This window comes from Dermochelys coriacea, chromosome 8 (genome assembly GCF_009764565.3).
Source record: "Dermochelys coriacea isolate rDerCor1 chromosome 8, rDerCor1.pri.v4, whole genome shotgun sequence".
NCBI lineage: Eukaryota > Metazoa > Chordata > Testudines > Dermochelyidae > Dermochelys > Dermochelys coriacea.
The window spans coordinates 66,404,712-66,417,543 of NC_050075.1; the positions used below are offsets into that span (position 1 = coordinate 66,404,712).

A 12,832-nucleotide genomic window follows, 5' to 3' on the forward strand; every position below is an offset into this window, starting at 1 on the left:
CTTAATATTTAAGTACAGTAAACTCAGTGTGAAGTCCTACGTGTTCTTCTGAGTAAACATTCTGGAAATATTTTCTGTATCTTGATGCTGTATCATTAAGTACCTGTACCTTATTGTTTCAGGGTTTTGAGTAGCAAAAAAGGAGAAAATACTTGTAAACACACGAGAAAAAAACAAATGAAGTATGCTGATGTGTAAAAGTGGCATGCTAGCAACTACTTAGTCAAAACACGTTAGTTAGGTGCTAGATTGTCAATTATTTTTCTTACTTAAAGTTTATTCCTTTTCCCCCTTTATACCCACATACAAGTAGTGTGTGGTTTAATTTCACTTTTTTTTTTTTTTTTTGGCATCCATCATACACACTTCTCTACATGACGTGCATGTATAATCTAGACAAAGAGCATTCAGGTTGTAAAAGAAACTGATTAAAAGCAAGGAAATCTGCTGGTCAGTTTTCAAATACAGTAGTTTAAATGTTAATGAAATATGTAATATTGTGTCTCTCTAAACTGGGCCTTGGAGCACCTCCTTGTGGTCTGCCATATGAGACAAGGGCTAAGTGATTTCCAGTGATTTTCACCCTATATATCCCTATTTCATGGGGATTAATTCAGATAAAAACTTGGCTCATAGAATGTACTTTTAAAATATTTCCTCTTTTGTTTAGGGAATCTTAGAATAATTGAGAACAGAGTGAAAATGGAGCCACAGGTTAATGATTTGGGCCCAGATCCTGCAATGAACTCTCTGCATGGACAGACTCCTATGCTCACATGGAGATTATCAGTGCAGAATCAGGGGCTAGGTTACTCTACAAAGAATGAATAAAAATGTGTCTCATATTTCACACCAAGAAGTAAACACTTTTTTTTATTTTTTTTTATTTTAAATGTTTTTTCTTTTTTTCCCTTAATACTACTTACAGAGCTCTTTTCTGTGAAGTTGTTTATGCTGCAAAGATTATTATTGTGAGAGAGTCTCTTCAGAAGTGTCTGCATTTTAAAAGGCTTATAGTTTTACAGCTTGTTATTTACACCTGTTAGGAAAACTAGACTTTTGAATGCATTTTGCTCTTCTGTGTACAAAGATATATGAAGAGACTCTGGGAATATTTGTAATATGATGAAAAAATATAAAAGGAGTATGTCGGAGATATTTTTAGGCCAGAAGTTAAAACTTCTTACACAAATTAAGGAGTGAATATTGTCTTTAAAAAAACAAAACAAAATTAAGAATGTGTTCTCTTTAATTGTCTGTTTCATCCCTTAATAACTGTTGCTTAGAACTAGTACAAACATCCATTATTTTAGACTTTCAGAAGTCTAAATGAATTCCAAGTATGACTGCCCCTCAGTCATTGATCATTATCTAAGGGCACTAACATTTTATTTTAGAAATGCATTGCTATCTAAAATGTGAACAAATCTGGTATTTTTAAAACTCCCTTACAAAGTTCTTTATGTAACCTTTACTAAAAGGCCCTAGATGCAAGTTTGCACAATTGGAGTTACCATTCCATTTATTGGCAAACACCTTGTGTAGAATGTTAAGTTTAAATTATGCCCCCAAGAATAGATATTTCCTGATTCTGCTGCCCTACGAATACTTATAATACTCTGTTTTTGGTTTTTTGTTTTACATTTTTTTAAAGGAAAACCAGCACAGAAACCTGAAAGCTTGGGATATAAATGTAAAAAAAGGAATTTTAAACCTAACAGTGCCCCTCAATCATTCTTGAGTATTAGCGCTTGATCAGATCATTGTTAACGTTATGTGCCATATGTGTTGGCAATACAGAGTCACAGGAGGATGGTTTGAAGATGCAGCTTAAGCTCTAACTATGAGTTTTCCTGCTGCTCTATGTTTAATACCTATAATGTTTTCAAAAACTGATATATAAACACACGTCACAAGATCCTGTGTGCAGACTTCTGGAGTTTTCATATTGCATACTTTACAGCTCATTGTTCCAGTGCATAACTTGACCGTATAATGCATATGAGTGTAGTAAATCTGAGGGGTTTTTTTTCTTGTTATCCTTAAAAACCTTCAATTAAATGAAATTTTTTTCTGTAGTAGACCTCTCATTTATTCTGGCTCATTGCCATTAGACTAGCAATTGTGTAGTATCCCTCTCATCTGCATTTTCAGTCAGTCTCTTCAGAGTCATGTTTATGAATTCTGAACATTGAATTTCTGAGGAAAAGATGACTATGTCCCACAACAGTGGGTTTTTTTTAAAATGGGGCCCAAAAAATGTTGCCATAACTGATAATGAATCAATAAACAATCTTTAAGTCCTGTCGTGCAAGATGTTCAGGATCTCCTGGATTGTATTGAGTGACCTTTATTTCAATTGCAGGCAGAATGTAAGTAGTCAAAATGTAATTATCCATGTTGGAATTTGGCAAGAACACTAAATGAGCACACACCTATTCTTGCAGAAAATACCATGAAATCCGGAAACAGATGATACTCATCCTCTTGCAGGACTGGACTGTTTTGGACCTAATCCTGCTTCCACTGAAGTCACTGGCACAATTCCTTTTGGTTCCAATGGAAGCTGGCTCAAAAGGAAGACACTCTGAACTTCTCATTGTAGTTCCAGATATGATTGATTTATTTTAGTTATAAAAGCATTTTGGTGTCAAACGCTTACCAAACCATTGACACTTTAAAGTACTGGCTAGGATTATATGAAACCTCAGATTTTCTCTTTGCATACTGTAAAAAGATGTAAATTTCTCATGCAGTAGCTTAGTTTATTATGATATGGTGGCATTTTTGTTGTCAGTGACAATTTTGTTTGCAAAATGGGGCTCAGCTGTTGTTGGTCCACTGAAATTGTTAGTTCTCTTATCTCTAAAGGTATACAGAATGAATACTCTTCTGTAATCCCTATCTAAAAAAATTGTATAGCTGTAGAACTTTACACCTGCATTCAAAGATCCAAGTTACCTGTGTGGAAGATGAGAGCTGCTTTTACATGTTGCAGTGCCATAGAATTCTCCTAGAATAACTTTGCGGAAGCAGGACTGTTCCTGGTTTACAGAGGTGGTGGTTGTCTTTTGTACTGATAACTTTTTACTGTCACAGCTGTTAGATCTTTCACTTAATGTAATTGTACTTCCAAGAATGGTATTGTATATCTCATTGGTTTCTGAATCAGTAAGGTGTGTAAATATTTGACTTTAATGCAATCGTGGAAGGCACGTAGAGCCTGTACTCCTATTTAGCTTTGATCTGTGGTGCCATCCAGTCCGAACAAAAGTCCAAGCTAAATGTTCCATTGCTCAGTTGGAGGTCTTATTCTGCATGAACTGTACTAGTAATATCGTACTGAAGAGATTCATTTTAAGGTTGGGTACTAGTTTTACCTGTCTACTAGGAAATTACTTGAAGTTCAATAAAAGCCCTAAAAGCATAAAACATAGTAAAAGGCAAATCTGAAGTCTAGAGACCTATCTCGGAAGATGAGGTTGGGGATTAAGGTGATGACACTTCAGTATTACAGTACATGTTCTGATACGGTTGTTAGTTTCCTCCTTCCCTCTTAAAGATATGACTGGATTATCTTCTAGGACCAAAAAAACCCTTTTCCCAGTTGTAGAAAGAGAATTAGAATAATGGTGAAAGAAGAGCATCTGTCGGCATTAGGGAGGGAATGACCTCTCACCATTCAACAGGTTTTTGAAGCAAACACAAAACTATGCAACTCTGTTTTCTTTCATTATTTTATTCCTGTGGGTGGGTGAGAGTCTGTGGCCTGCGTTGTGCAGGAGATCGGACTAGATGATCAAAATGGTCCCTTCTGAATCTATGAATTCTGTGCCAAAAAATTAAAAATTCTGCGCACAATATTTTAAAATTCTGCATATTTTATTTGTCAAAATAACACAATATAATCACGCTGGTTTCAATTATTTAGGTAATTTATTTAAATTAAAATACAATGGATAGAGAATGGGAATAGGGAGCATTGAAGGAAATCGCCAGACCCCCTTGCCTAATAGTAATGTAGCTAGGTTTGACCTTTTATTTCTAGTTATTAGTCGACAGATATATCCAGCCAAATGCTCAGTGTTACTTCGTAGGCAACTGAAGAGCAAGTGAGGGCTGGGGAACCAAACTCACAATTTATATTGGCTACTGACCATCACCGGAAAGGTCAGTAATAAACAATTAATGGAGCAAATTTTGATAAGAAATTTTTTCAGTCCAAAAATTTAGACCAGTTGTAATCACTAAAGCATCATAAGCATTTATAAGGCCATACTGTCCTTTACACCATTCAGGCCATGTAAAGGAGCCTTAAAACTTTTACATCTGTTTTATACTACTGGGGGAATTCACAACGACAATGGGAACAATTCACTAAGCGGGCAGGCTGCTATGTTCTGCTCTGCCTGAGGGAACAGCCTGTGCCACGCCTACCTCCTCAGACACACCCTGAAGCCCTTCTCCTCCATGCTGAGCATGCGGCAATAGTGAGTGAGAGGGACAGTCTCTCTCTCTCTCATGCATGACTGCCCACCCCTTCACACACCCACTGGTGGTTATTTATGTCCCTGTTGGCTTCTCCAGGTGCCCAAAGTGACCAGCCTGTGCTGCCAGAGAGGGGAGTGTGACTGCTCTTGTGTCTTTCCTTTGCTTGGGAACCACATCCTTTCCCGTTAGCAGTCATTTAACATCCCAGTTGCAATTATTTACTCATGTGGAAAAGTAATATTAGAAAAGTGTATATTTTAGATATGCCTAATATATTTTTTTGTCATTCTTGAAATGATGAGAAAAAAGTACAACTCTCCCTACTTCAGACAACATTTTTCATTTTACTCTCTGCAGTTGTTTCTCTTCCTTACTCATATTTCTTTTCCTCTTCATCACCCCCTTGTCCTCTGCAGACTAGCCAGTTGGCTCTCTTGTCCCCTGTTTTCCTGGACATTCTTTCCTACTTATGGCTCCAGTCCTTGAGAGTAGCTTCACTTTCCTCTCTTGTTGCCACCTGCTTTTAGGATATGTCTATACCAGTGGTTCTCAAACTTTATTGCACAGTGACCCCCTTCTGGCAACAAAAATTACTATGCAACCCCAGGAGGGGGGACTAAAGACCGAGCCCGCCTGAGCTCCGCTGTCCGGGGGGGGGGGGGGGCAAAGCTGAAGCCCAAAGGCTTCTGCCCTGATCGGGGGGCATGTAACCTTAGCCCCAGGCATTGGGGCTCAGGCTTCAGCTTCAGCCCCCGGGCGGTGGGCCTTGGGCTTGGGCTTCGGCCCTGGGCCCCAGCAAGTCTAACACCAGCCTCGGCAACCCCATTTTGGGGTCATGACTCGTAGTTTGAGAACCCCTGGTCTATACTATACCAGGGAGTGAGCCTCTGAGCCTGATTAGATAGATTGGTGCTAGTGGCACACTGAAAATAGTAGTCTGGATGTTGAGGCTTTTGCAGAGACTTGGCAGAGATCCAGCGGGTCACGTGGTCTTGAGCACCTGAGTTGCAATGTCCACATTGCTATTTTTAGTACTCTAGCTCGAGCCCCACAGGCTGGAAGGTTCATTGCCACTGCAATGTAGAAATACCCTTACAGCTCACCCTGGGCTCCTCTTTGCAATGAAGAGCTCCTGAAAAGATGATGATACTGTGTGATCGGCAAGCTTTCTACAGACCACCAGCAAGTTCCCAGTGGAACATGGTATGGGAGCCATTGTTCTAGAGTAGAGTTTCCAAGATGTTGAGCACCCTCACCCCTAACTGATATCAGAGAGTTGAGGCATTTAACATCTTGCAGGAATGAGCCAGTGAACTAGGAAGCTATCACAGATTTCCAAATAGAGATGTATGCCTTTGCTTGCCCATGCTTCTGTGGAGGGGTCTTGACATATTGGAGGAAACCCCAGTAAAATATGTTGAGTCAAGTTTGACATTTAGATTCCCCAGAAAACATTGCAATGGAAATAGGCCTCCTTACAAAGTAAGGATGGAAAGTCGTGACTTACTTACCATGTACTGTTTCAGAATGGCAAAATAAATCAGGATAGTGCTTCTTATCTCATAAAATTGTGCTTCATATATCTTTTGTATAATTATAAAATCTTACAAGTACGTCTGCATACCTTAAATACTCAAATACTATTCTGTTATCTTGTATTTCCTTTTCTGAGAGAAAGGGACTGCAGTCTTGCAAATGGAAATGTTATTCCAGGGTAAAAATATAGTTGAAAACTTCTTGATCAGCTCATTTCAGTGGTCCACTTCATGAACTCAGGGTACAACTGGGTAGTCACAGTTTCAGGATCAAGTCGGAGCTATGGCTGCATGCTCAAATGCCTGAGATTGATTTTCTAAATCCCACTAACCAATTTTGGAATACTACAATATTCAGTATTGTCAAAACAAACATTTATTTACAATCTCTGGTCAACAGCATTTGATGACAAGGCATAAGACAAGATATTGACCATATTACTTACTTTGTTTTTTCTCTCTAGGCTACCATCATGACTGCTGAAGAAACAGTGAATGTAAAAGAAGTTGAAATAATTAAACTAATCTTAGATTTCCTGAACTCGAAGAAACTTCATATCAGTATGCTGGCTCTTGAGAAAGAAAGTGGAGTCATTAATGGCCTGTTCTCAGACGACATGCTTTTTCTGAGGTAGAAATTATTATATAATTACTACAAGAGAAACTAACTTAATATCTGCTGTCCATGTGTTCACTAGCCAAACCAATTGACTGCTGACTGCCATGAAAAGCACTGAGCCATTTTTGCCATAACCATTTTCTCTCCAAGTATTGCTTCTCCATTGTAAATTGTCTTATGTGTAGCATTTAAGCACTTAGGATGTCGGTGGGCTTTCAAAACATCCTGAGACACTCATGAAAAATGTCAAAATATTTTGATAAAATATTCTGGTAACTGTCTGAGCATCTGTCGTGGATGGTTTAGACCCAACAAATCCTGAATCTTGGTAGGGCGTTAGACTAGATGACCTTTGCAGTCCCTTCTAACCCTGTGATTGACTTGGTCTCTAAATCAAATGTTTTCCAGAAGATGTCATCTGCCTTTCAAAAAGATGCTCAGATTTTCTCTAACATCTAACATGTGGAAGTGGACTCTACAGGGTTGATGGCATATGTTGTACAACAAAATGTTTACTGAAAGGACCTGGGTGACTACAAGTATGAAAATAGGTTACTAAACCCTACAACAAATATAGGGAAGAAGTTCATACAGAGAGGAGTTTTTTTTGTTTGTTTTTTGGTTGGTGAGGGGGCAAGGAGAGGGTGAGGTTGGAGATGTTGGTAGTTTGGACTTGGACCAACGGCGCTCTTTTTTTCCTCCGTAGCTGAACAGATATTCCAGCCTTGTTCTTGAGCAGCTTTCCTCAGGCTAAAACTTAATATAGGGCAGACTACCAGTTTTAATATAGACCTAACATTTGTGATGATTAAGTTGGGATTTTTGCTGTGCTGACAAAAAGGCAAGTTTTTCTGGTAAAACTTTCCTAGTGTAAACCAGCCCTCACCAGTATTGTATTTATACTTCTAGCACTACTTTTGAGGCTGTCACCATTCCCATAGTGTTACCCTCCAGTTGGAAAAGTGACTACTGTTGAGGCACAATAAATAGACTTCTAATATCTCACATTTACTAAATAGGTATTTGCATGATGAAACCATTAAGCACATATGAGGTTTATAATATACGTACTAAGGGATTTTACAGCTTACCAGAAGCATAGGAAACTATTTATACAACTATATTTAAATAACATTAAATGTGATCTTTAAAATCTGCTTAACAACATCTGCCCACCTCCAATTATGATGCTGTTGTGGGGTTTTGGCACATATTGCTAAAGCTGAGTAAGCATAATGAAAAATAGGTATGTAAATTGACAAATTCTGGGTTGAGGTTCTTCATCCTTAATTTGGCTGTGTTCTTAGTGATAGCAGAAGTGTTCATTAATGTGAAATTTTCCTCTCCCTGCCAAAGTTAATAGGCTTTCTGAGGAAAACACTGTGAGGGCATGAAGAAATGTTATTTACCCACCCAACGGGAGATGAGGCTGAAATGCAGCCCTGCCTGCTATTGCAGCTTTTTGGATGAAGTAGTGGCTCTTCTGCTTGCCTGGGAGATTTGAGCCACCAGATCCAACTGAGCTCTCTCACAAATGCTTCCCTTATACATTGCTCCCTAGCATTGGAACTGTGTTCACTTTGTGTTTGTATAGGGCCTAGCTCAATAGAAAAGTTGATCGTGCTATACTATAAATACTGTAAACAGATGCGGAGCCCTGCTGCACAGCTGCTCTGTTTATACACAACCCCTGTAGGCAGGTAATACTTTCAGGCTTATTTCCAGTATTTTTCAGGATGTCTTCAATCAGGTTTTGTATGGTGACTTTTAAAATCTCACTTCTGGAGAAAGAATGAAGCATCTTGGAAGAAATCCCTAAAAACATAAAAAGCAGCAGATACCGAAGAGATACTCTTGTACCTCTTAACAAATACATACATATCTACCATTTGTCCTCTTGGTGTTAGAGTATGTAGCTACAAAGATAGTATTGAGAAAGGATTTAGGTTTTACGTCTATCTCTGTTTAAATCCGATCTTGTCTGCTTTGCAAAGCATTAACTTTACAAAGCTTGCTGATCAGCTGTACATCCAGCTATATGTAAATTACATTTTTAAAAATGTTAAGTAAAAAATGTCCAGCTAAATTAAATGAGTGGCTTTCTTTTTGTATAGACAGTTGATCCTTGATGGACAGTGGGATGAGGTTCTTCAGTTCATTCAGCCTCTTGAGTGTATGGAAAAATTTGACAAGAAAAGGTAAAATTATTAACTTTGAGGTAGTAGCATTGTAAGTCATGTGGCAAAGTGGAAAATCTCTGGAATAAGACTTTTTCAAGTCTTTAGAAAAATAAACTGTAACTACTGAATCTGAGAACAGTTCTTTACAATTTCAGTTGTATGGTTTAATAGATTTATTTTTTTTCAATCTATACATCCATATAAAATTATTTGAAAGTATTTTAGAACTTACTACAGAGTTCCAAGTATTCTATAACGTGTCTTGGCCTGGTTAAAATGCTTTATATTATAAGAATTGTGCTCGATTTTAAACAATTAAAATTTATTTTCTTTGAGACCACATCAGAGTAACCCAGGTATTCAAGAAAGGAGGATACTGGCTGTGTATGTTTCTCTTATGAACCAAAAAGAAAAGGAGTACTTGTGGCACCTTAGAGACTAACAAATTTATTAGAGCATAAGCTTTCGTGAGCTACAGCTCACTTCATCGGATGCATCCGATGAAGTGAGCTGTAGCTCACGAAAGCTTATGCTCAAATAAATTTGTTAGTCTCTAAGGTGCCACAAGTACTCCTTTTCTTTTTGCGAATACAGACTAACACGGCTGCTACTCTGAAACCTGTCTTATGAACCAGCAATTCTTTTAACATGTAATATTTCTGGAAGTAAATCATTGGAAAAAGACATCTTTTCTGAAAAGAACCAATTCTTTTATTGCCTGCCTTGTTACATATTGAGAGCAAAAGCTTTGCACTGCAGTTATCTGTGGAATGTCCTACTTAGCTACTGCTTTAAGATCTTTAGCGTCTTGTACTTCACTTCTTATGTGCAGGTTTCGCTATATTATACTGAAGCAGAAATTTTTAGAAGCCTTATGTGTGAACAATGCAATGTCAGCAGAAGATGAGCCTCAGCACGTAAGATTTTATACTTGGCTACATTAATGAAATGCTTTAAAATCCTCTTATTGATCAGACACTATGGAAGTCTGTATTACCGTATTGTTGTTCCAGAAGGCTTATGGTAGTCATTTGTTTAGCTAAAAATTCCCATGTATGACATGAGAACTACCAACCTTTTCTGAAAGTGAAGGACTACAATTGGGAATAGTATTGGCTAGATTCTGGGCAGTTTTTGCCCATGTAATTCTAACTGTGCACTTCAAATTGGCCGTAAAATTACTTGATCCAGTGGTGCCAAACAGTGCAGTGTTTACATGATGTGAGCAAATATGCAAAACTAAACTGAAACCTCTAAATTAGTGTATGCTTACGACCTAACAAAGGCCTTCAGAGGTGAAAGGTTAGTTTTTACCTCTGCCCAATGGACCATCTAGCATTCTGTTTTAGAATAACAACTTGGAATATGTAAATATATTTAATAATATTATTAGGCTCCCTAAATATATACATTTGTTTTTCATTATCTCCTAAAAGTGGAAACTTTGATTAATATTTTTGAAGTGTTATAGAACCTGAACCTGTCAATTAGACTTCCATTTTCAAGCTCAAATTGATCGTTCAGATGTTAGTGTGCAATTTAAATTCTTCAATGCATGTTGCCTGTGGCAGCTTTTATAGACAAAGATGCAATGCTGTTCAGTCTTCCTTTGCTAGTAGAGAATAAATGATGTCACAGAGGATTGAGTTCATTGAATGTGTGAAAAGCAGGGAGGAGGAATTATGAATAATGTTTTTAATGTGCAAAAGGTTTTAAATGGTAACCAGAGCTGTAGCATGAATAGGCTTATTCATTGTAAAGTAGTTTTACTTTATATTATTCATATATGAACATTAAATTACAACTACAAAAGCATTATAAAACTTTTACATAAAAATACATTTCAAACAAAAATATTAATTACGCAGATAAAAAATGAACGTTGCTTTGGTGACTTTAATTCTCTGTCCCATTGCCATATGTTCTACGGCAGGGTCTTTACCTGATCGCATGCAGAGAGCAGTACAAAGTTCTACATTTAAGGTTAGAAGAAGGACATAGTTAAAACATATAGCACTCTAGTCATAGTATTTACATTATCTTACTGAAGAACACTATAGAAAAAGGTGCAATTTCTTGATATTTTACATGCTGAATATTGTATGATAGATTAATGAAAGGTCGTCATAATGCACATGTAAGGAGGGAAAGTTGGTGGAAACTTCAAAGTTTTTCCATTTTCTGCAGCTAACATCTCAGTTTTAGTGTTGCATTTAAGCTTACCTTCTTTTTTTAATTTTCAACAAATTCTATCAAACACATCTGTGTGTATTTGAATATGTGATCTGCAAAGAGCAGTGGAGATTTTTATCACTTGTTTTTACACACACAAATCACGTATAGTCTGATAATAAGCATGAAAAACTTCAACACAAAAAGTAACTTTCTCAGTTTCCAGTGACTGAAAATTACAGAAACTTAGGACTTGATTCTCTTACACCAGTTTGATACTCTAACTTAAATGGAGTTTCTCCTCCTTATGGCTCTGAAAAGAGAATTTGACTCCTAAAGTGGAAATGCCGTCTCAGCCTACAGTTGTAGCAAATTTATTTAACTATAGATATTAAAAATTCTGAGAGCTTAAAACATGTAATGGCTTCTATGAAAACAGCCACATCAGCATAACTTCATTGTATTGATCAAAATTTGAAATTGGAGTCCCTTACTAAGAATTTGGTCTTAGAACTGCTGACATGAAAGCTGTTGCAGACTCCGTGTACGCTAATTTAATTAAAATGAAAACAATAGTAACAACAAAGGAAAAATGAGGGCAATCCTATTGCATGTTATCCTTCTGCAGCTAACTCTGCTTGTGAAGAATAAATTGGTAACTTTAAAGTCAACTGTGTCCTCTTTGTATTTATTATTTCTTCTGTAGCTGGAGTTTACAATGCAAGAGGCTGTACAGTGCCTACATGCCCTGGAAGAATATTGTCCTTCTAAAGAAGACTATAGTAAACTGTGTTTGTTACTCACATTGCCCCGTCTGACCAACCATGCAGAATTCAAAGACTGGAACCCTAGCACTGCACGAGTTCACTGTTTCGAACAAGCTTGCATCATGGTTGCAGAGTTTATTCCTGCCGACAGGAAACTGAGTGAGGCTGGTTTCAAAGCAAGTAATAATCGTTTATTTCAGCTTGTAATGAAGGGATTGCTTTATGAATGTTGTGTGGAATTCTGTCAGAGTAAAGCAACAGGAGAAGAAATTACAGAGAGTGAAGTATTGCTTGGCATTGATCTTTTATGTGGTAATGGGTGTGATGACTTGGACCTGAGTTTATTGTCATGGCTTCAGAATCTGCCAGCTTCTGTTTTCTCTTGTGCTTTTGAACAAAAGATGCTTAATATTCATGTTGATAAACTCTTGAAGCCCACAAAAGCTGCATATGCTGATCTTTTGACACCTCTTATCAGCAAACTTTCTCCTTATCCATCATCCCCAATGAGACGGCCTCAGTCAGCTGATGCTTACATGACTCGTTCCTTAAACCCTGCCTTAGATGGGCTGTCCTGTGGATTAACGAATCATGATAAGCGAATCACAGACCTTGGTAATAAAACCTCTCCAATGTCACACTCCTTTGCCAATTTCCATTACCCAGGAGTGCAGAATCTTAGCAGAAGTCTCATGCTTGAAAATACAGATTGCCATAGCATTTATGAAGAGTCACCTGAGCGGTAAGTTACATTTAACTCCACATTTTTTAAGAGAGAGTTGTTAATGCTGAAGTGTAATTGACCATGTTAAACGTATGTTCTTCCAGGTGCACTTGTGACTTACATTAATGGTAATTACAGTTGGATGTATAAATCCTATTGCAGTTCAAACTGTTTTTTTTCCCTCCTCAAGACCCTAAGAAATTTGACTTTTAAACTAAAAATGGGTATGAGCCCCCACAAGATTTTAATTCAGTCTTCCCCAAAGTTCAGGGATGTTCATATCTGATGCTTTTATTCAACCCTATCTATAGTTTACCCAAAATGTAGCAGAAAGATGAAGTTCT

General features: G+C 37.4%; 1 protein-coding gene across 4 annotated transcripts in view; it reads left to right on the plus strand.

The window, feature by feature from the left end:
• Positions 1-12,832, plus strand: part of WDR47 (WD repeat domain 47) — a 43,247-nt gene that overhangs the window by 1,127 nt on the left and 29,288 nt on the right. For all 4 annotated transcript variants that reach the window (XM_038414217.2, XM_038414219.2, XM_038414214.2 and 1 more), the window contains exons 2-5: positions 6,491-6,657; positions 8,760-8,843; positions 9,658-9,742; positions 11,704-12,506. In XM_038414217.2, the coding sequence (XP_038270145.1) occupies positions 6,500-6,657; positions 8,760-8,843; positions 9,658-9,742; positions 11,704-12,506 (1,130 nt within the window). In that variant the 5' untranslated portion in view covers positions 6,491-6,499. The remainder of the gene's footprint in view (positions 1-6,490; positions 6,658-8,759; positions 8,844-9,657; positions 9,743-11,703; positions 12,507-12,832) is intronic.